The following is a 22,772-nucleotide window of genomic DNA, read 5'->3' on the forward strand; positions in this document are numbered from 1 at the left end:
GGTTATCCTACAAATCAGGTTGGGTCTAACCCGTCTAACCTGGGTCAGGTTGGCATTAATGTGGGGCCCAGCATCACTACCACAGCGTTAGCATAGCTCACATGGGTGGGACCTGGGCTAGGTGGGTTCCAGGTAGGCTCCAGGTGGGTATGGGCTCTGAGTAGGTATGCAAATACATTTTCATGGGACACAGTCAGGCTTCCCAAATCATCCCCAAATCCCATCTAGGCCCCGTATGCAGTGTATAACCCAGATGGAGCCCATGTTTAACCCATCCTGGTGCCATCATTGACCCTGGTGGGCATCCATATGTGGGTCCAACATGGTCTGGTTCCCAGTTGGGCTACCAATTCAGGTTCCATGTGTGTATATGAGTGTGTGTTGGTGTGTGTGTGTGTGTTTGCTTGCGTCTTCTTGGACTTCTCCACGCCTCAGGGCTCAGCCAAGCATGAAGGTTGTGCCGTTTTTCTTTCGCCGCACCTCAGCTGAGGTCAGCACTTTGGAAAGCAGCTCGACCTGAACTATGTGCTAGCCTCTGTAGCTGATCTGAGACCAGTTTAGCCTAGTGTGGACTGATATCTGTTGTCGGTTGTTGGTCTACTGGTGTTTAATAGCTGGTGGGTGACTGTGCTGTGTGTGTGATTGGAGTTTCTATAGCATGAGTGTGTGTGTGTGTGTGTGTGTGTGTGTATTAGCATTAGCGTTAGCCTCGGTTCTGAGTGGGTTCTTCAGTGCTGGTTTCTCTGGTTCTCCGGTTTCAGTGAGAGTTTTATAAAGAGGCAGGTATTATGGTCTGTTTCTTATGTTCCACTGTAAAATAGCTCCACACTGCAGACTCTCAACTCCTTTATTTACCTTCTGAGAACGTCCATCTTCTCGAGGACACCAGATGGCGAATCAGATTGGGATTAAAATAGCAGATACTCGATCCACTAAAATGTCTCGATCGGCTCCGGACATCTTTTAAGCACAGTCCACATATTTACGATAAGGCTGAGGGCAAGACTTTGCGAAGGCCCCCTATTACTGAGCTGTGGAGCAGTGGACGAACTGTGTTCTCTGGAATGATGGATGGTGGTGCTCTATGCAATACTTTTGAGATGAGTTAGAGAGTTGGGGATGAACCTCCTGGCCTTACTAGCACTCTTGTGGCTAAATGCAATCAAATCCTCACAGCAGAGCTCTTTTGAAAGCCTTCGGAAAGCAGTAGACAGCAGAGACAGTCAATACAAGAAAAGCAGGATGAAGAAACATTGAAACGAGCAGGTGTCCAAATACTTTTGTCCACATAGTCTAAGCTGAATAGTCTTACTCCACATGCTAAGACATCATTGTTTGCGGTGTAGGTGTGGACCCTTTATACGTGGGCCTTGTGCGAAAACCCCCTCAATCTATAAAGCATCTACCCTCCAACCCTGCACAGCTCCACATGGCTTCGCTAATTAGGCGTACCTTTCTTTGTTAGGGATGTGAGTTCATTAGTGTGGTCAGGTGGTGTTTTGTGCCGGAACAAATACCTATGGACACTCCGGTAGACTCAGTGGACTGCTGGAAGGCTGCGAGGCCCACAGCATGTAGAGGGATTTGTTTCTCGCCCACGTAGCACCACCTGATTTCACTAATGAGTTACCCAATAAGAAAGGCAACCTAATTAGCGGCATCGGGCAGTGCCCGAGTGCACTGGAACGAATAAGCGTAGGCGTTTGACCTTCGATGGACTGTATTGAGCACACCTACTGTAAGATCTCAGGAACTGCCCACTATGTTCAATGAATGGGCCGATGAACACAGGAGGCTTGGTAGGCATGGCGGCAGCAGCATGGAAGATGCAAAGCTGCGTATGGGAGCTTAATGGACCAGATATTTGCTTGACCCGAGGTCAAGTTGCTCATGGAAATAGAGGAAATCTGTGGAAAGTGAGCACTCCAGCTCTTCGTACCTACCGTATTCACTTGCTTAACACTTGCGTAAGAACTGCATAACCTATTTATCAGTGTCGTAATCAAGCCCATATAAGCCGAAGTGACCAAGACCCAGGCTCGATGTGGTGTCAGACTTTGAGACCCCCAGTAATGAACAGTACAGTGATAAGAAAGCAATATTTCCTCTAGGGGTTAAATAACGGCCTCCACCTCCCATCTCACCGGAGAATTCAGTAGAGCTCCTATGTGTCGGCCCCAGAGAAGGCCGATAGCATCTCTCAGTCTCAAAAGAGCATGACTGGAGGACCACCACTACAAAAGTGGAAAAGCAGGGTCTCCAGAAAAGCTCTTTAATCTTTCCAGAGAGCCCCGGCCACTTTACAGAGAGAGAGTGTTCATAAGCCTGACCTAAACCTACATAGACATTCATCAAGGCATGTCATTTCAACACCGAAATCAAAGTTGGAATAAGTCCTTAAATATGTTTATGTACGGTCGTGAAAAAGTTAGGACACCCCATTAAACCTTTGCCCTTTTTAATATATTAAAAAAAAAAAAACATCTGGAGATTTAATAATCATCTTTACTTGAACAATGTTAAGATATTGAGGTCCTATGGGTCCTATGAAAGTTATGCTAATTATGAGTAATGTAGTTTTAAGAGGGATTTAAATAAGTGTTGGCTTAAATACAGGGTCTAATGGGTTCAAGGGCCAACCCCGTACATGTTCTACTACAAAGTTCTACTACCACCTGGGATCCAGCTAGTGAACAAGCCTTCATTGCCGTAGTCAACACACTGTCATTTAGATCATAAAACATTCTACCATGATGTTGAGGTCTGGACTTTGGGCAGGCAGCTCTATAGTTCTGAGAGCACCAGCAGCTTCTGCAGTTTGGTTTGATCAAATATTCTTCTTGTTTGTTTGCTTCCCTCAGTCTGAGCTTCTTAAACTGCTCTAGTTTTTTGGGATTCCCACAGTTCTAAAGTGAGACTGGAGCTTAATTGTACCCTCTACCTCAAAAAATATTGAGTATATAAAATATTGAGGGCCACATGCTAAGATATCTTAACAATGTTAAGATATGGAGGTCATATAACGCAACACATGCAACAGATGAAATAGCTTTAAAAAGCTTGACCCCCCCCCCCCCCCCCCCAGCTGCAGATGTTCAGAACATGGTTCTAGAGGATTATTCTGGAGGAGCCTGTCATATTTAAACCTCAGACGTTTAGTCTGGTCTGCTCTTGATTGGTACAATCAGTGTTGTGACCGTGGTGAGACCCAAAGAGCTCTCTGAGGCCTTCAGAAAGGAGGTTGTAGATGCAGAGGAGTCTGGGAAGCTGAGAACATTTAAAAACTACTGCCAGCAGGACCAGTCCAGGCCATCCTAGCAAGTCAAAGAAAATGTAAAAAGCTTAAAAACAAAGCTTAAAGAAGCAGAGGACGGCAACTAAAGAAGAAGTGGGCATGTCCGAATAATGAGCCCTGAGGCCAGCTGTCGATCACTGGAACTCCTCCTGTGAAAGCTGAAGATGCTGGAGAAGGTAAAAACCGAAACCTCACGTGAAACATCGCTCCTTTGCGAATGCAGGTCAGTTTAGGAGCGTGAACTCGGCTAGACGAATCTCGGCTAGACGTCACATTCAAAAGATGAAAGTGAACTTTGATGAGCCTTTGGTAACGTGCCACCCAGACCATGGTGCAACATAAGCCACCACAAAATGACACAAGAACTTACATAGCGTAGAATTCATCATGATACCAATATCACCACGATATCGCACGTGCCATTCGCCCCTTTTGCAAGTTTATCCAAGGAGAATTTCAGAGGATGACAGAGGGTTTGTTTTTTGTTTTTTTTCGTTCTCCTTCACGAACAACAGTTGCCATGGCTCCTTTTTTCCCTCTGGCCTCCTAATGAATTGGTTTTAGCCTGTTTGCTAGCAAATTACCCTGCCCTCCCCTCCTAATTTTCCAATTTGCTATGTCATTTATACGTAATTTGAGATCGCACTGGGCCGTATCACTCTCACAAATAGGGTGATATACTTTATTGAGGCGCTTTACAAAAGAGGGACTGCCTGCGAACCAAACAGCAATTTGCCGACCTCAGGAGACTCTGGCGCTTTTGTAGAGTTTTTTTTTTTTGACGTCTGATTATTTTCTCAAAGGCAAGACACAGATGCTCATTTTACCGTTGCGGCCACTCCTCCGGTCCATTCCTTACCCCCTAGTATCTCTTAGAAGCAGACAGAGAATAAAAATGACCTTAATTCCCTGCAGTTGGGTGGCGTCCGACTTGTTTGCAACTACTATTCCTTAACCCCTTAAACCCCAGAGTGTATTAATTACATTTACATCTACAGCATTTAGCAGACCCTCTTATCCAGAGCGACTTACAAAAGTGCTTGGCTATTTACTCAAACCTTAGCTAATTTGAATAGACTAAAAATTCAAAGATACCTCGAAGCTTAGACACTATTAAAATCTTATTGATCTTGATATAGAAGCTGTTGTGAATAATCTGGAAACTGTTCAGCTTAAAATATCTTGTGGAGTCCCTCAGGGTTCCATTATGGGTCCTATGAAACTTGTGCTAATTATGAATATAAATACAGGTTCTAAGGGGTTCAAGGACCAACCCCCTACATGTCCAAGGGTTCTACTACCACCTGGAATCCAGCTAGTGAACAAGCATCCATTGCCGTGGGGTTTAGGGTTATCTTGGGATTACTCAACGACTACCATGATGTTGAGGTCTGGACTTTGGGCAGGCAGCTCTATAGTTCTGAGAGCACCAGCAGCTTCTGCAGTTTGTTTGCTTCCCTCAGTCTGAGCTTCTTCTCCTTTCAGAACCACAGTGTTGAGTCGTCTTGTCACAGTAGAAGGTTGGGCTGAAGTTCCTTTGGATTCCCACAGTTCTAAAGTGAGACTGGAGCTTGATTGTACCCTCTATCTCAAAGAATATTGAGTATATAAAACATCGAGGGCCAGTTCTGGTGGTCTACCAGGTCTTGCATGGTTGCTGGAGGTCCCATTTTCTCTGTATATTGGAATCAGGTTTTGAACTTTTGAGCTTTGGAAACTCTGAGGAGTACCAGAGGAGCCCTGCTTCTGACCCTGATGTTCTTTCCTGTTTCTTGGAATTTTTCAGGGTGGCGGAACGATAAAGCGCCACCGTCAGATCGAGGTAAGAGGGCATCACAATTCGTGGGAGCTTTCCCATTAGGCACCTGCAGTCTCTGAGCTGGCTGTAGAGGAGACTGACTTCACGGCAGCAGATGTTGCTGTGGCCGAGTCGCCACAGGCACTCCGTGACAGAGGGGTGGCCCATCAAAAGATCATTAAGGCCTGGGACAAAGTTGGCAGAGGACGACGTGTCCAGACTTGCACAAAGTCACCAAGGTCTGATTCTCCTCTCTTTTGTGCTGTTCATCACTGGACCAGTCTGTCCTGTCAGCACGATTTGTGGTGAAAATGCTGAGATTTAAATGGTGAGCTATAAGTAGGGGTCCAATCGTTTTTAGACAGGACCCATATGTAGAGTTAGGGATTGTCCCATGGTCCACTAGTACTTGGGTGCCCATGACCCTGTCCTTGCTCAGACCACTTTTGGTACGTACTGAGCACTGCATACTAGGAACACCCTACCAGAGATGTCAGGTAATGAAGTACAAATACTTTATCTTGCTTAAGTAGAAATGTTGGTTATCTAAACTTTACTGGATTAATTATTCATTTTTCAGCGACTTTTTACTTCTGCTCCTCACATTTTCACCCAATCATCTGAACTTTCTCCTCCTTACATTTTAAAAACAGCCTCGTTCCTCCTATTTCATTTCCCTTTGTTTTCATTCCGGCTCGTCATCCTTTAAAAGATCTCCATCTGGAAAGTGTGAGTCTAATCGTGGCTGGATGAGAAGTATAAACAGACACCATTCTGACTCCCTATTGGTTTATAAGAGATCCATCACACCTGCACACGTCCCGTCCCTCTCCAGCGAGCTCACAGCAGACGTCTGTAGTCTAGTATGAAGACTGTGTCCGTGGCAGAGACTCTAGAGAGCTGCAGTGTAACGTCCCGACTGAGCCCCACATTTACATTCCAATAAAGCTTATTGATCACACGCCTCTGAAGTCTGACTTTCTGCAGCTTTACAGAACTTCTAGACAACGACTCCTCATATTTTCCTCCATGAAGCTCATGTTGATGCTCAGTAGAGCACAGAGACGCTCCTTTAATAGAGCTGATATTACTGAAATGCTTCATTTTCAATGGGCAGATCCGCAGCTGAAACAGGAGCCTAGTGCAGCCCAACATTTTAACATCAACATTTTAATAGATCATTCTCCTCATTCTGGCTTTTAGAGAAATTAGTTTTTGGGGAGGGGTGGGGGTGGGCCCCTGTGGTGCGGCCTAAGCTTTCGGTCTTTCCTTCCATTACTTTTACTTTTCTACTTGAAGTGGTTCTGAAACCAGTACGTTTACACTTTTACTGGAGTGAAAAGCTTAAGTTGATACTTCAGCTTCTATAGAAGTCTTTTAAACCCTAGTATCTCCACTTCTACCTGAGGAATGAATGGGAATACTTTTGACACCTTTGCACCATACAAGGCCAAAGTATAAAATCTAGTAGTTAAAAATATACTCTAAAATATATTACTAAAAATATATTAGCATAAAATATTACTATTATACAACTATATTTAATTTTACTGTTAAATATGTCCCATATTAGTAAAACCACATTAATAAAAAGTTAGATATTGCATATATCCATGGGACTTCCATTCACAGAAGCAAATATTAGACAGCTTGAGACACACTCCAATCACTATTCCTTAACCCCTTAGACCCCAGGATGTATTATTTAGTTATTAATCTGGAAATAGAAGTTTTTGTGAATGATCTGGACACTGTCAGGTTTAACAGATCCTGTGGAGTCCCTCAGGGTTCTATTTTAGGCCCTATGGAACGTGATTCTAATTGTAGCTTTAATGTAGTTTTAAGATGGACTTTAAAAAGTGTGGGATTCAATACAGGGTCTAAGGGGGTTAAGGGCCAACCCCCTTTATATCCTAAAGTTCTACTACCACCTGGAATCCTGCTAGTGCTTCATAACAGCGTGATTAATAGATCAAGCCCCCTCTTTTGCTGAAGTCACCCATTACGTAATAGTGGGACAGTGAACGTCTGTGGGACTTCCAATTATGGATGGCTATGGCATCACTGGGAATCAAAACTTGAGACAGCCACGGACCTAGAGACGCACTCCAGATCTGATTTCTTTACAGCGGTGGAACTAGGGGTCACAGGGTCATCTACTCAAATACAGCCGTTTTATTTGCTGTCCAAATCAACCAGTGAGTTTTCCGATTTAATGTTAAAGTTCTTTAATTATCAAGTTTTCAAGTCGGTGTCAAACCTATTTGTGTTTGTTTTAATTTAAGAACTGCAATGTAGCTTTTGGAAGGGTTCTTTGCAGACGTCTGGTCCATTCGGACCCTTTCTGATTGTTTACATCCTAATGATCAAATAATGCAGAATGAATGGTGTAATTAACCTTTAAAGAGCAACTTCAATCATTTCTTTTTCTTTTTGTTATCATTTATGGTGGTGAAATATTTGTTTTTTACACCCTGTTCAGTGTGGTAGAATGCGGTTTGGGACGCAGCATACAGGTAATGCAGTAGAAAATCGCAGCCATTAGACTATTAAGGCAATAAACTCAAATAAATTGCTTTTAAAATTAGTTTAAGACCTGTGATCTGTGTAATACGTGGTACTTTAAAGGTTAGTTCTGAGACGTGAGTGAGATGTGGTCCCACTAAATGAGTCCCACATACACCCTCAACACAGCCGGAGATACTTCTGTACCTGGTGTATTTGGGGGGACGCGCTAATGCTGAAGTTGGGTCCCATAGATACACCACTGTAACACAACTGTAAACATTTATTGCTAGCCCTGCTGGCCACCAACGTTGATAGACGCTAGAAGACGGCGTGATGTCTGAATGCAGCTGGTTGAATGCAGGTTGTGACGTCGGGTGAAACTCAAAATTCAAGGTCTGTCCAAGGTCGGGTTTTGACATCAACCTGAATTTCATTTCGTCTGTCCGATGTTAATAGTCCAGCATCCTCCTGGCATCCAATTGACATCCGGGGCCTATGGGGAGCGTCGGTAATGCTGCAGCGTTTAGTAGCATTTCAGCTCTTGGTAGACTCATGGTTGGGCTCACTGAAGTACATTTACATTTACGGCATTACGGCATCCAAAGCGACTTACAAGGTTACTCATATTACAGAGGAGGGCCAATGCAGTGTTAGGAGTCTTGCCCAAGGATTCTGATTGGTGTAGCGCAGCACAGTCAGCCAGACCAGGAATCGAACCGTAGTCTCCCACATGATGTGGTAGCTCAGTGGCAGGTAGTGGTGTTCCCTGTTGCGCCACACCAACCACAAGTACAACAACAAGGGCGGCGTCTCAAAAGGTCACTGGCACTGCTCTTTAAGGAAAATGAGAGAAAGCACTGGTAGCAGTAATTGCAACATCGCTCCATGCTTCTGCCATGGCCTCATTAGCCGATTCTCTCACTTGTCATGCTGCTCATCACGGATTATCACAGAGAATGAAGTGAACCAGAATCACAATTACGTCGCCTTCCTGCTAAGCTGTCACCCAGCCGCCGCTGCCGCCGCCACCACCACTGCCGCCTGCTTTTGACTACAGCATATAGCTTTCATAATGGAACCAGTGTAAACACAGGAAGGAGTCCCGTGTAATTGAGTTTCAAAAGACCAATCATAATCTACTGGCAGCTTGGCTTCATCGTTGGGTAGACAACGGCAGCAATCGATTTATAGCTAGCTCCTGGTCTCGACTGGCCGTATTACTTTAGAGACCCTGAAGAAGATCAAGAGGAACTAGCGGGGAAGCATATCAGATGGCCTGGCTGAGGATACTGTAGCCCCAGCGAAGCCAGCGAGAGGGTGGCAGACAGAGAGTCGCGAATAAATCGATTAGGGGGCTTGCCTGACGGATGGCCCTCCTAGAGGGATGGGACACGCTGGAGAATTCATTTGGCTGGCAAGAGAGCCACACCAGGGCCATTCATCTCCTCACAAATTTGGCAATTTCCTGGATCCTGCAGCTTAATTAGGCAGCTTGCGCCGCTGGAGCTTGGGAGTGATGATGCATGCGAGCGAAGCACAGCGCCGATGTGGGAGACATGATTGTTGATAATGAGGGATGAATTTTGTGCATGTGAAAGGGAGCGATCTAGGGTGGAAAGGCTTGGAGAAGGAGGCTTACATTCTCATTGACATGCAAACGGCACCGGCAATCGGTATTTGGATAACAAGCAAAACAAACTGCATCATGCAGTCAAATTAGGCTGACCACTTCAGGAGGTGGACAGGCTTCGATTTTCAGATGTCACCTCGGTGCAAATGGAGCCCAACAAGAACAGCACCGTTCATCTGGGAACGCCCAAAAAGCGTTCAACTTGACATGTGAGGCAAAAGCAAGGTGCTTGGTGGTCGACGTGAATGCACTTCAATGCCAGGTGCATTGCTTTTTGTAAATTGACCGCTGTAGGAGCAGTCATCCTTAACACTTTGCCATTGTTAACAATGGTATGGAAACTTAAATGAACCAGCAGAACCAAAAGCAGCTGGAAAACAGGCCAATTCCAACCCCCCTAGACTGTTACATCACAGTCTAGACTCATTATACTTACCCCCCTGGTTAAACAGTAATACATGACACCGACTTATGGGAATATGGGTTGCTATGCTAACCAGGCCTTGAAACCACAGCTTTCCCAGTGCCAGTCTCCGCAGTGGGGATCTGTGCTAGGCTAAAAGCTAAGACTAGCTGACACTAGCTTTCACCATCTCTTCTCTCCATTGTTTGCTCCCTCATCTGAACTTCAACCTCGAACTGGAGCTAAACACATGTCCAGAAAGGACATCTCTGTCTTAACTGTGTACCTGTAAGACTTGAGAAAGTAAAATCCAGGGATTGCGAGTGGAGGCAAGGCTAAAAGCTAACCGACTAGAATCTCTTCAGCTTGCTAACAGCTAGCATCGTGCTGAGAGGACACAGCAAGGGGACAAGAGCACTGTCCAGGAATAATTACAGTGTTATTCCATGCCCTATGTATAATATGTGGGTTCTCCGAGCTCATAAACTGGCTAATCACAGTCGAGCTCAGTGGGTTTCCTTTCCACAAGCCCTTTTTGGCACCTTCAAACCGTCCGGTGAATAATTTCATCATAGTCTACATACAAGAAATATTAGCAACCTTAATCCAAGATGATTCTCACCTGCAGACCTAATCAAGACAGATCTCCCTCAGCTCAAGAGGTCCAACCAGAACCTGAACCAGAACCAGAACCGCCTCTCTGTTCCCCCTTGAGTCGCCACGACTGATGACTGTGACGCCGATGCATCCTGGATGACGGAGTCCTCAAATAGCCAAGCCACGAATCTAATGGAGTGCCTCTGTGCGGATGATTTATGAAGCAGGGTCAGCGTTCGACCGCTAAATGCCCTCTCACACCCCTCCGTAGATTTCCCCCCACTAGATTGGGCCATGCGGGGGAAAGGAAAACCACAACTGTAATGGTGGAGGGAGGTGCTGAAGAAGACGGCAGGTGCTCTGTGCTACGTTTTGCTAACGAGGGAGCTGAACCTGATGCTTCAGTGAGCACAACATCTGTTCCTGCTTTTAAGCTTAGCCTGGGAGCGCCACAATTCTTGGGTACCCGTTTTTTGCTTGAACACTCCGACACCGAAACGGAATGCATACGTTACTCTGTGTTCCATAAGTAATCGTTCCTGCGAAAAATTAGGTGCCTAAAGCTGTGGAACAAGGCATGTCCTAGGATGGTGCTGGTTTGGTTTTGGCCCGCTCATCCTCTCTCTCTCAGGCCCTTAAGAGAGCATCACATTAGCGAGCACTAATTGGGAATCTGTGCCAGTTCGTCCCAGCCATTGAGGTCAGGCCGAGGGACGGGAAAAAGGACGGAACGTGGATAACAAGGTCTCTGCATGTTGCCAAGTCCCATTTTCGGTCTTCCCCTGTGAAATTAAAACCTTTGCTCATCTTCTAAAGTGGTCAGGGTTGCGCTTAAACCATTGACCCAGACGATTTAGGGTCAGCTCTTTATTGCGCAGTTGACTCAACACACTAAAATATGATCCTTATAGCGATCATTTCTGTTCCTCCAGGTTTTTCCTTAGGATTCCTCCAGTGGAGGAGCAGGAGATGGATTCCTGGTCACACACTACCATCTGCTGGTCTACTGGGCTAACCAGACAATGAAATTAGTCACCAGCATCATTTTCTGTCCAATAATTGCATGTCCCCTGTCCTTAATACCAGTGCCAGCACCAGTCCCAAGCGATGTCCTGTCCATTTTAGCCCACTCTTCCACAAACTGGGAGATGCTCAGAGTTTGTAGGTGTGCCAGTCTCAGATTCTCATCGAGGTCCGGTGATTATGCTGGTCATTCGCTGCCCAACGTCCAGTCATGTCTGTTGAACGAGGCACGTGCAGTTATCATCCTGGAATGGGAGAGTGTCAGTGTTGTCTCCTGCTGCTTGGACATAAAGCATAAAGGAGAGTGGGCTGAAATGGACAGCACGTCCCTCAAGGGACTGGTATAATCCGACTTATCCGACAAGGCAAACAAGGCCTTGGGTGGAAATGCCAAAATTGTCACAATGTTGCACCATCATGCCATAGCAAATCCACCTGGACTCACACCCACCAACACCCCACCAACAGAACGGACAACAGACTTCGGTGAAATGTGAGCTTGGCTTGCGGAAGGCACTGACCAGGTTATGTGTGACCATGGGTGACCCATATGAAGCCCACATAAAACCTGATTGGGAATGAATGGGCTTTGTCCACAGGTTGACAGGACCACAGGGCATGGTACCTAATGGGCCAGATGCCAGCAGTCTTGGTCGTATCAGATGTTCTTATCCAGAGGAACCTACACTTGGATCACACTGGTTGAGGTTAAGGTAGACTGACTAGTCCAAGGACTCTTACTGGTATAGTGAGATGTTTCTATCTGGATGGCGTGTCGAACCCCAGTCTGGCAAGTGGAGGAACTAGTCATATCGGATGTTCTTATCCAGAGGAACCTACACCTGGATCACACTGGTTGAGGTTAAGGTAGAGCAAGTGTAGCGTCAGGACGGACTCGTCCAAGGACTCTTACTGGTATAGTGAGACGTTGCTATCTGGATGCCGAGTCGAACCCCAGTCTGGCAAGTGGAGGAACTGGAACAGTACACCAACCGCAGCCCACCGACTGCGGCTGGCGAGTTTTAAAAAAAATCATCGACACATGGTCCCAGTAGACCAACCAATTCACGCAAGAGGCTGTGAAACGTCAGACGGCTGCCCACCCTGAAGCAGAATAGGAGGTCACAAAGGCCTGAGATATGGGTCGGGGTCACTGAGGGAGTCATGCCAGAAATTCCAGGGAACCTCCTACTTTCCCAGTGCAAAGTTGGCCGCAGGACCTAAAAGAAGCCTCGGATCTGTGGTGGGGTGGCGGTGGAGATGGGGCATCCAACAGCAAGTCATGGAAGAAGGGAGGAATCTTCCGTGAGTGATCCAAACACCCAAAAACCCAAAGAGCTGGGCTTTGAACAGGTACCCTCAACCTTGCAAAGCATTCCCTATAAAACTGCCTGTAGCGTTCAGGTGAAATGGACACAGGGGCACAGTAAGGACTTTTGGACCCCGTGAAAAGATTCCAGATGGACAGAGATTTCAGGAGACGTTCACTTCATTAAATCACTTTAATCACGATTCCAAGACCAAGCATTAGATGTAATGTTCACACCACACTTAAACCGACGAATAAACACAACGGGTGGTATTGAACAACGCAGAACTTCTCTGCCCAGCTTAACAGGACAAAAGGTAAGGGACATTCCTACTGGACAACCCTCGGGAACCTTCATCTGTGCCAGTCTGGACAGAAGAGCCCGTTTTTACTATACAGTGAGCATTATAGCCCAGTTACGAAGGGATGCAACAACTAGTCTACATTTCAAAGAGCTTCTTACAACAACAGCTACGTGTTCTGTCGGAGTTAGCCACAACTGGACCTCCTGCACCGTTTTTTGGCAAATTTCAGACAAAAACTTCAAGGGAACTGATGTTTCACAGCTGAAGCAACATATTTACAGATGTAGACAACCATAAAACCATTAGACCAAGTACAAGACCGCTGGATTGATATGAAGTAGGTAACCGCTGGAATGAGCTCCACTGGGGAACATCTCAATCATCTCACACTCAAAAGCTGTCCGACGGTTCTGCGACATCCTACGACGCACAAAACCACTGGACTTACCTTCCTTCCCACCTCCAATAGAGTCTTTAGGAGTGTCGAACATCAGGAACATAAGCCAAGTAGTGTTACTTGTGGTTAGACTCATGCTTTACTGGGTTGGGTGAGCAATTTGGGTCACGGCAGTAGAATCACCTCCCCCACCTCTACCTACTTAACTGTCCGACCAATAGGAAACGGGAAAGACCAAGGGAATTCACAAGTACTGGTGAAAATGGGCCCCAAGGGAATGTCCTTAACAGTACAGAGCAAGAAGAACCACTTTTCTGAACGAGCTGTAGACTGTGTCCAAAAGTTTTTAGACGCCTGCTTCTTAGTTGCTTAGTGAGCTGGGTGTTTTTCTGAGCTGCACCAACAGCCTCTACCCTTCTGCAAAGGTCTGCACAGGCTTTACACTAGATAAGGTAACACCGCCATAAGGATTTGATGGCTTTCAGCCATGAGAGCATTAGTGAGGTCAGGTACTGATTATGGATGATTAGTTACAGATCAAAAATGTCACTCAGACTGCTCAGAAAAAGGTGTTGACTGGAGCTCCACTGCTTCACAGCCCAGTGCTTTGGGGCTTTATACCCCTCCATCTACTGGACGACACTGGGCATGGGGCCGTTAGACTTCTCTTATATTACATTATACTGGCAATGCTTTTCTATGGGATTAAACAAGCTGTGAATGATGCCTGGGCCAACCAGAAGTGGTTCTTTTATAGCTTTAGAACCCAAAGAACCATTTCTGGTTGGCCCAGGCATCATGCACAGCTTGTTTAATCCCCATAGAAAAGCACTGCGTAGTATCAAGGCCCCATGCCCCAAGCTATCCAGTAGATACAGGGGTACAAAGCCCCAAAGCACTGGGTTAAAAGCCTTTGTAGCAACTATTATTAAGAGCAAAGGCTAAAGATTTCCAAATATGGGGCAAAGCGACCACTCAATACTAGCATATTGTGTCCTATTGTTTTAGTATTCTTCATTTCTTTATATTAGTATTATTTACACGTTTTAACATATTGCTGTGTATGGATTAAAACCAGGAGCTGGTGGGACGTAGGAGTCGGTTCCAGTTCGAATCTTGAGCAAGATTTGCCCAAAATACAATTCCACCATATTCGTGTCATTTGATTCTGGACAGATTCAGTATGCAACCAGTCCTTTGGTCAGTCTCAACACCCACAGTTGAGGTCAGGAGCTAGTCAGTGATCAAATTCTTAGCTTGAGTCGGCCAGGCCAGTAACCAATGACCATTATAGTGCTATGATTACAGAGGGGTGTACACAGTCAGTGTGAATACAAGACAGGGGAAGTACAGGGGAAGGTATATGGATGTGAGATGGTTTTCTGATTGATCGCAAATTGCCCCTAGTAAGTAGAGTTTATAGCCAGTTCATTAGGTACACCCACCTTATACCTATAATGTAGTGCAAATGTGTAGGTAGGCAAACAAACTGGCAACTCTGTGTAAGGATAGTAGTATAGCAGTGTGTAGTTTGCCCTCTGCAGGCCAGAAGATGTTACTGCACAATCCCCAGAGCCTGTTCAGCGATGAACTCCTCCAGCACTCGGATAATGCTGCAGGCCTCGGGCAAGCCGCTGTGCTCGGCCCGAGCGTTCTGGAGCAAAATGTCGCCGTTCCCGCAGGTCTGCAGGAAGAGACAGCAGCGGAACAGCGCGTAGTGGCTCATCTCAGCCTGCCGGATAAAGCGCTTCAGGTTGTTCATGTCCTGGATGGCCTGCATGGACAGAGACAAAGCACATCATAAAAAACGGCTGCAGTCACAGCGGACTACTGAACTGTGTTACATTACGGCTCCCCTGACATTTCCAACAGATTAACCGCTTTCCCTATGCGCCGGACTCCGCCGGACCCGGGCTCATTCCGCTGACCGCTGCTGACTTCAGTCAGGAAATCTGTCCTGCAGCACCTTTCATTTGAGAGGTACCACTGGACCATTTCACATCATGGTTAACGGAGCAGCTCGCCAGCGACTGACTGATTGTGTGCTTCTGTCTTCGTAGATATCCCTTCTACACAATCTGTGAAGTTCTGTTAATACAGTGAGAATGCAGTGGCATGCCTGAGGCGCTGCTGCTACGACCCGAGGGTCGCTGGTTCGAATCCCATGCCATCAGCAGTCGGAGCCTGAGAGAGCACAACTCACTCTCACTCTCTCTCTCTCTCTACTACATTACTACAGGGTGATGATGCAGGCTGGCATGGCTGCTTTAGAGCTGGGTAGCCGGCACTTTCCTCCAAGCATCACCGAGTGGCAGTTCGAAAAGAGGCAGTGGCTGGCTGAGCATGTGTCAAAGGAAGCATGCAAAAAATTGGGCACTACTGGTCAAAACGTTGGTCACTGTGAACAGTTCGGTCAGTAGAAGATGAGCTGCTCTCCTAAGGGCCCAAAGTTAACGACAAAGCATCATTTCGAACATTTTCAACAAGATTAGTGAATTATTTCTAATTTGTTAAATTTTTAATTGGAAAAAAGAAAAGAAAGGAGAACCATGCAAAAGTTTGGGCACCTCAAGAGAGCTTCTTCAATAACGTGTGCAAAAGTAAAGGCACATTAACCCTTTAAAGCTAAAACTATAATTTTTTTTTTGTTTACCTTCTGTACAATTACTAAAATAAATAAATAAACCAATAAATAACACACATGACTTATTTTGAATCACACTTCATACATCAGAAATTTACAGCTCACTGTGAGTTCCTTTAAAAAAAAAAAAGCTAAAAGATACAGAACACAGATTCATTCTTATTTAACCCTGTATACTCAGTGTTGCCTTTATTTTATTATTATTTTTTTTTTTAGAAACGTAAAATTATACTTAATTTATAAATCTGTTTTTTTTTCTGTTGCATCCAGGGCACAGATTATTAAGAATCTACCAGGAGGCAGAAATGTTTGTTTCTGATGTCAGTTATTATTTTGTATTACATGTTATAATATATTATTGTATATTGAAAATTTAACAATGACTTTAACAAAGCGGTAGTCTGTAAGTTTTGGGGCGTTAGGGGATTTAGAGACCTCTCTGGTGAGGTTGTGTAACTACATCAAGCATAGCGGAAGAGTACCTATAAAATGTGCATTGTGGTTCGGCCTCCTTTTGGAGCGGATGAATGAAAACCCTGCAAGTTGACTACATGTCCGTTTCTTTGGTTGGACAGTGGGTGAATGGGCAGATGATGACCGTGTCAGCTTTTCTGCCATCTCCACGTTTGCAGCAGCTCTTGCAGTAGCCAGGCTGTTTGTATTAGGGCCATTAGCCGGCCAGTGGTTGCTCAGGTAAAGAGCAAACGGTACTGGATTCTCTTTTAGAGTCCATGCATGTGACATAGGCCAAGAAAACTCCCACGAAAACCTACCAGACCACTCTGTTTTTAAAACGAATATATTAAGGACTGCTGCTTTAAGATACGTCACTATTTCATTATCCTATTTTATTATGGTCATTTGACCAACCCTTTGCGTAAGACTGTACGTATGTGGTACAGTCACCACAGACACAAACCTTGAGTTTGAAGTTCTCCAGGATCTGCCGCAGAAGGAAAGGGTTGAAGCGCTCGGCTGCGTTGAGGAAGGCCTGGATCCAGTCGTCGCAAAAGCGGTTACTCACTATAGAGGAGACAAAGTTGAGCGTTAGACACCAGCAGCAGGTCTTATGGGACATTTGCCAGAATTCTTTCTGACCAGGTCTCTGCCGCTGTGTTTTAGGCAGCAGCGCTGATGCTGACCTGCATTATTGAAAGCCGGAGGGCTGCTGGAGCAGTCGATCACCAGGCAAGAGGTCGAGTCTTCAGAGATGGTTTTACACAGGGAGGCTGTGGCTGGCTCCTCTTGCACCAGACCCTGCAGACTCGCTGCTTTAATGAACCTGAGGAAGGAAAACGTCCCATTACAGCATCTGTCTCCTGTCTCTTTTTACCCATTTTATCACCAATTTAGATCTGCTATTATCTCATATTAGTGATTAATTATTAAAGAATATTAAATTTTACTGTATTTTTTTTCTAACAGTTTAACTTATTTAAAACTTGCAACTTTTTTGGATGAGTTTTGGCTGGCTAATGTTCCCAAACCTCTAAAGATTTAATTAAAATAATATTAAAATAAAATATTGAAATAATATTGAAATAAATATTGGGAATGCAAAACTTGCTAATTGCTGTTATTCTTTTGCAATATTGTTAATTAGTATTTATCAGTGCAGCATCTCTCACTATTTGGGCCAAATACACTGTCTGTAATGAATTACCTCGCCACGTCTGTCTTCGTCCTCTCGTCTGTGCCATTGACCTCTACATGAGTGTGGCTCAAAGCCTGCAACAGAAATAGGACATTAGAAAGCCGTCTACACCAGAAAACCTCGAGTGTGACAAAAACACTGACCACGCTGTCCGGTCAGCTACAAGTCATTTAAAATAATGAGGCCTGGGTCCCAGACAGAAATCAGACCCGATGTTCTAGTGCCCTCTAGTGGTTGAACATTGCAACTGGCTGTAAAGGGCAGCTGCCCAGCATGGCACACCTGATGCAACTGCAACCTGCTAGCTGCCAGGTTAGGTAGGTGAGCTTGAGCAGGGAAATCACCAATCTGTGCTAAACAACCTGGACATTGGACATCAAGTGAAGGTTTTTTTAGACCCTTAAAAGGTTCTAAACACTTAATGAAAGTGCTTCAAAAGGGACTCTGTGCGATTCAATTGAAGAACCACTTTTGGTTCCATAAACAACCACATTTAAAAAATACATAAATAAAAAAAAAATGACCAAAACAATGAATGCATGAATGTGCAGACCGTTTCAATCTTCTTGATTGGTCTTTAGATCTTTCTAAAGACCAATCAGGTCTTGATTGGTTCTTTAGATCTTTAAGGTTCTTAACACTAAAAATAATGGAGCTTCAAAAGGGTTCTTTGAGTGATGTTATAGAACAGCTACTTTTGGTTTGTGGAATATCCAACCATGTTTGTAATGCATGTGTTACATTGGTAAAGAACCTTTACATCAAATGAACGTTCTCCATACCTTTAAAAGGTTCTTCACACACTTAAAAATAATGGTGCCATAGAAGAACCACTTTGGGTTCCATAAAGAAGCAAAGATGTCTGTAACAGAGATGTGTGGTTGTAAGGAACCTTTCAACTGGTAAAGAACCTTACTTCAAACAATAAAGGTGCTTCAAAGGGTTCTTTGAACAATATTACTGATCCACTTTTGGTTCTTGACATAATGTGTGGTTATAAGGAACCTTTACATTGGTAAAGAACCTTTACATCCTTACATAAAAAGTGCTTCAAAGCATTCTTTGAGGGATGCCACAGAAGAACCACTTTTAGTTCCAGAAAGAAACATGTTTGTTAAAGAGAACTTTTAAATAGGTAAAGAACATCTGCATCAAGTGGAGAAATGAAGGTTCTTTAGACCTTTAGACCAAATGATTCTCAACACTCTTAAAATTCAATTCACTATTATTCAAATGGTTCTTTGAGCGATACCATAGAAGAACCACTTTTGGTTCCAGGCATAAAGAAGCATGTTTGTAATAGAGATGTGTGGGTATGAAGGTTCTGCAGACCTTTGAAAGGTTCTTCCCACTCATCTCCATTACAAACATGCATCTTTATGGAACCAAAAGTGGTTCTTCCAGGTTTTACTCCAGATTTTGAAATCTAGATCTTTGAAATCCAGTTTCCAGTTCTAGATTTGGTTCTCGCTGGAAGTTAAGGGAACAATTAATGTAATTGATTGGCCACGTAGTGTCACACCTACCAAGGATTCCAACGTCCTGGACTGGAAATTGGATTCAAGGTCCAAGGTGCAGATCTGAAGACCTCTGATCTATGGCATCACTCAAAGAACCCTTGGAAGCACCTTCATTTTTAGGAGCGAAAAGCAAAGCAAAGCTCCCGACGGTCCCTTACTGCGTAGAGGAGATGGCCGATGTTAGTCTGGACCAGCTGGACCACTCTGTGGATGTGCATGACGGATTCCTCATACCACCGGCTCAGGTAGGGCCTGACCTCCGTCTCCAGATTCTGCATCTAGCAGTGCGAGAAACACACAACCAGCTCTAAGGCACTAATGTGCAATACTCCCCAGTCTGGGTTGTGCGTTGCAGAGTTCCTGAAGCACCTTACCTCTGGCGTCAAGCTGCTCTGCAGACCCTGGACGTACTTATCAAGCTCAATTCTGAATGTTGAAGCGGATTAAAGAAATTAGCAAGAAACACTACTAAAGACAGCGTCGCAAAGGAGAAGAACTCTGAAGGTTTATCAGCGGGGGTGAAGGATATAAGTTCAGGCCCTTTTCGGAGCCACCGAGGAGACAGACCACCCAGCCGTTGCCGTCTGCTTCAGGCTGCTCTGGAGACCTTTCCTGCTCTAGGAGACAGCAGTAGCAGCCCACCGCTTGCTCGAGAACACTGGAAAACACATGGATTAAAAAATTATCTGTATGTATGTAGTTTTGGGCAGCATTTAAGACTAGGGATGGGTGACTAGGGTAATAAATGTATGCAGTGGGCTCAGAGTGGTCCAGCAGACTAAGGTTCGGTCACTATGACTATGCCACTATCCTGGGTCACGCTGCCTGCCATCAGCAGCCAGAGCCTGAGAGAGCACAACAGGCCTTGCTCTCTGCAGGTGGGTAGATGGCTATCCCTCTCCCCACTTCATGGGTACCCGGTGCTTTTCTCCAACTACGCCGGTTGACCCATGAGGCTGCGTTAGTAGTAGTTGGAAAAGAGGTGACGGGCTGGGATGGTCAGGAACAACCCAAGAACCATTAAAAGACGTCAGTGTCACGGTCGAGAGCCAAGTGAGCTTTACAGTGCCATCCCAAAACTGGCCATGGCTCTCATGCTCTGCCCCTTACAGTCCACAGGACACATCGTAGCGTCTGCTTTCGCTGCGATGGCCCGGATAGGACCTGAATGAGATCACTGTGAGTGGCTTACCTCAGCTCCACGGTGGCGATATTGCCCATGCCCCCCAGTAGGGCTCCTTTGCTCAGCCTGCGGGAGATGTAGCTCCGCAGCTCAGGCTCCGCCTCTGCAGGCAAGCTGGTGTCCAACAGGGTTAGACTACAAGAAAGAGCAATGTGGTTACCATGGCGATCACGCAAGAAGACGGATGCATAAGACGGACAGTTTAGCAGGTAATGAAGAGCTGATGAGCACAGGAGACAGACAGACAGACAGACAGACAGACAACACTATGCCAGCAGATCCAGTCATGCCTCTGAAGCCCTGCATCACTAAAACGGTCCGAGCTAAAGCCTGGTACAGTTTCAGCTTCCAGGAGGATGCAGGTGATGTTCATCTTTTCCATGAATTCACAGCAGGGCTGTCACCTGGATTTTAAAAATAGACAATGACAATCAAATACTGACCCAATCAGTTCCGATTCGGAGTCAATCGCTTTATTGAGCTCGACAGATTTATTGTGACAGCCCTAATTTACTCGACAGAGCACAGTTAAGCCAGCAGCTGGGTTTTAGCGGGCTGACCAACAGTTTCAGTGGGGGGCTACAGGGCTGGAAGAAGACAGAACATTTCCAATAAGGAGAACTACCACTTAGGCCACTCTGACACTAGAGGGCGCTCCTGAGCGAGTCCAAAATGAATGGGGACATACTGGATGGAGCTTTGGGGCACAATCCTAATTCGTACCAGTTTATTGTTTTTATACCATTTAGTAAACTGGTTGTTTACAGTTTCCTATTTTGCCAGCCAATCAGCACTCAGCAGCAGGAATGCCAGTATTTGTAGTTTGCTGTGAAAGACTAGCAGAGCGATTCTACTAAAATGTAACATACTCTTCTACGTCCCAAAATTTTGAAAGACATTCCTTTATAAATGCTTCAGCAAGTGGCTCCATCCACCACCATTCACTGCGGCCTTGCTCGCTCACTCGCTCGCTCGCTTGCTGACGCCCTCTAGAGTCCTGCCAGCATGTTTCTGATCTGATGAGAGGCATGGAAGGTGGCCCGGTTCCTCACGAACTGGCTCTGATGAAGACTGCAGAAAGAAGTCTTGAGAGACAGAGATCAGGTCAGTGGATTATGCACATCATGAACAGCCCGAGACGATGACAGAGACACACACACACACACACACACACACACAAGACCCAGCACCCGTTTCCGCTGAGAGGCCACAAGGAACAACACTTAGGAGCACAGAAGCGTGGCGGCCGACACTTTTACCTAAAGTCTTCCTGACTGGTAGTGGAGTCTGCTCGTCTTTGGCTCCAGGCTACACTTTCTTCCGAAGTCTCGGATCTGGACAGTTAATAACGTACTTAACACCTCAGTCAGATGAAAGATGGAGAAGATGATGTGGTGCCTTCAAAAGATCTTACCAGAATCATGTTTAATATGTACATTATGGACCATATACACAGGGCACCATACACAGGTCCACTGCCCCACATCTCAACGTACCCCTCCAGCCCTCACCTGGCATTGGGCAGCATGGTGCCCACAGGTTCATGTTTGTATGAGCTTCAGATAGTCCTATTGTATTGGCAGTATTTCTTCTCTACAGGGACTGGACAAGCTGTGTGTGTGTGTCTTGGTGCATTTGGACCTCTGATTTGGGCAGCAATGGGTGCTGTTTTAGTAGCTGAATGGCTTAATTAGAAGGGATGTCCACAAATATTTGGACATATGGTGTGTAGCTACTGAACCAACCTGTAAGTACTTTATTAAATCAACTAAAAAAAAAAGTTAAATAAGTTAAGTTAGTAAACAAGCATTAGGACAGTTAGTTAGTTAGTTAGTTAGTAGGATCTCACAAACACAGCTAGCCAGCTAGCTACTGTGGCTAATGCTAGCTACTGTGGCTAGCTGCCTCCCAGCCGTCTTACCTCGTGTTTTGGTAGTAATATATGGAATAATACGAGTTGATCTGTTGGATCTTCGGGCTGAAACCGGCCAGATCCTCATTGTCGAAGTCGGTGTCCTTCTCCTCCACATCTATCGACTCCTGGAAGGAGGAGGTCTGGGACGTAAACATCTCCGGCCAGATGCTATAACGCAGCTCCAGCTAATCAGCAGAGCAGAGCGCACTGTGGGTGATCCGGGAACGCAGCCCCCCTCTGCAGTCTCAGTAATCAGACAACAGATGGAGGAGCTGAAGATCTGAATCGTGTGTGTTCAGATACAGAAGGAAACTGTGAGCAGCTTGCTGTCTTCTGGCCAACTGACGGGCTGCAGGAGGACTGCGCATGCGCGGACTGTATGATCTGTATGTCATTGCCGCGCCATATCCCAGTCCTCATGGTGTACAGATCGCAGCATCGTCACTGTAGCGCAACGCGCAGACTGTGATTATAGCTATATGATCTGCATGTGATTCTGTTGTTCCAATATTTACCTCAAATGTGATTCTATTACTCTTAATATTTGTCTAAAATGTGATTCTATTACTCTTAATATTTGTCTAAAATGTG

The 22,772-nt window shown here is 45.4% G+C and overlaps 2 protein-coding genes across 8 annotated transcripts in view; one reads left to right on the forward strand and one right to left on the reverse strand.

Annotated features, from left to right (window-relative positions):
- Positions 1 to 22,772, forward strand: part of rps15a (ribosomal protein S15a) — a 336,047-nt gene that overhangs the window by 305,557 nt on the left and 7,718 nt on the right. The window contains exon 1 of one of the 6 annotated variants that reach the window (XM_072693352.1): positions 19,438 to 19,442. The exons of the other annotated variants lie outside the window; for them this stretch is intronic. The gene's annotated coding sequence lies outside the window, so the exon portion shown is untranslated. Of the gene's footprint in view, positions 1 to 19,437; positions 19,443 to 22,772 lie in introns of those variants that run through there. 6 annotated transcript variants of the gene reach the window in all.
- c12h17orf75 (chromosome 12 C17orf75 homolog) lies at positions 14,060 to 22,541 on the reverse strand. Of its 2 annotated transcripts, XM_072693347.1 has the most exons (10): positions 22,188 to 22,541; positions 21,526 to 21,600; positions 20,276 to 20,401; positions 19,611 to 19,741; positions 19,458 to 19,513; positions 19,242 to 19,361; positions 17,573 to 17,637; positions 17,052 to 17,191; positions 16,829 to 16,932; positions 14,060 to 15,039 (listed from the first exon to the last, which is right to left on the reverse strand). In XM_072693347.1, exons 1-10 carry the CDS (start codon positions 22,334 to 22,336, stop codon positions 14,821 to 14,823), a joined length of 1,185 nt encoding a protein of 394 aa, XP_072549448.1. In that variant the 5' UTR covers positions 22,337 to 22,541; the 3' UTR covers positions 14,060 to 14,820. The 2 variants fall into 2 exon arrangements, with proteins under 2 accessions (XP_072549448.1, XP_072549449.1); XM_072693348.1 differs by lacking the exon at positions 21,526 to 21,600.

Source organism: Salminus brasiliensis, chromosome 12 (genome assembly GCF_030463535.1).
Source record: "Salminus brasiliensis chromosome 12, fSalBra1.hap2, whole genome shotgun sequence".
Lineage (NCBI taxonomy): Eukaryota > Metazoa > Chordata > Actinopteri > Characiformes > Bryconidae > Salminus > Salminus brasiliensis.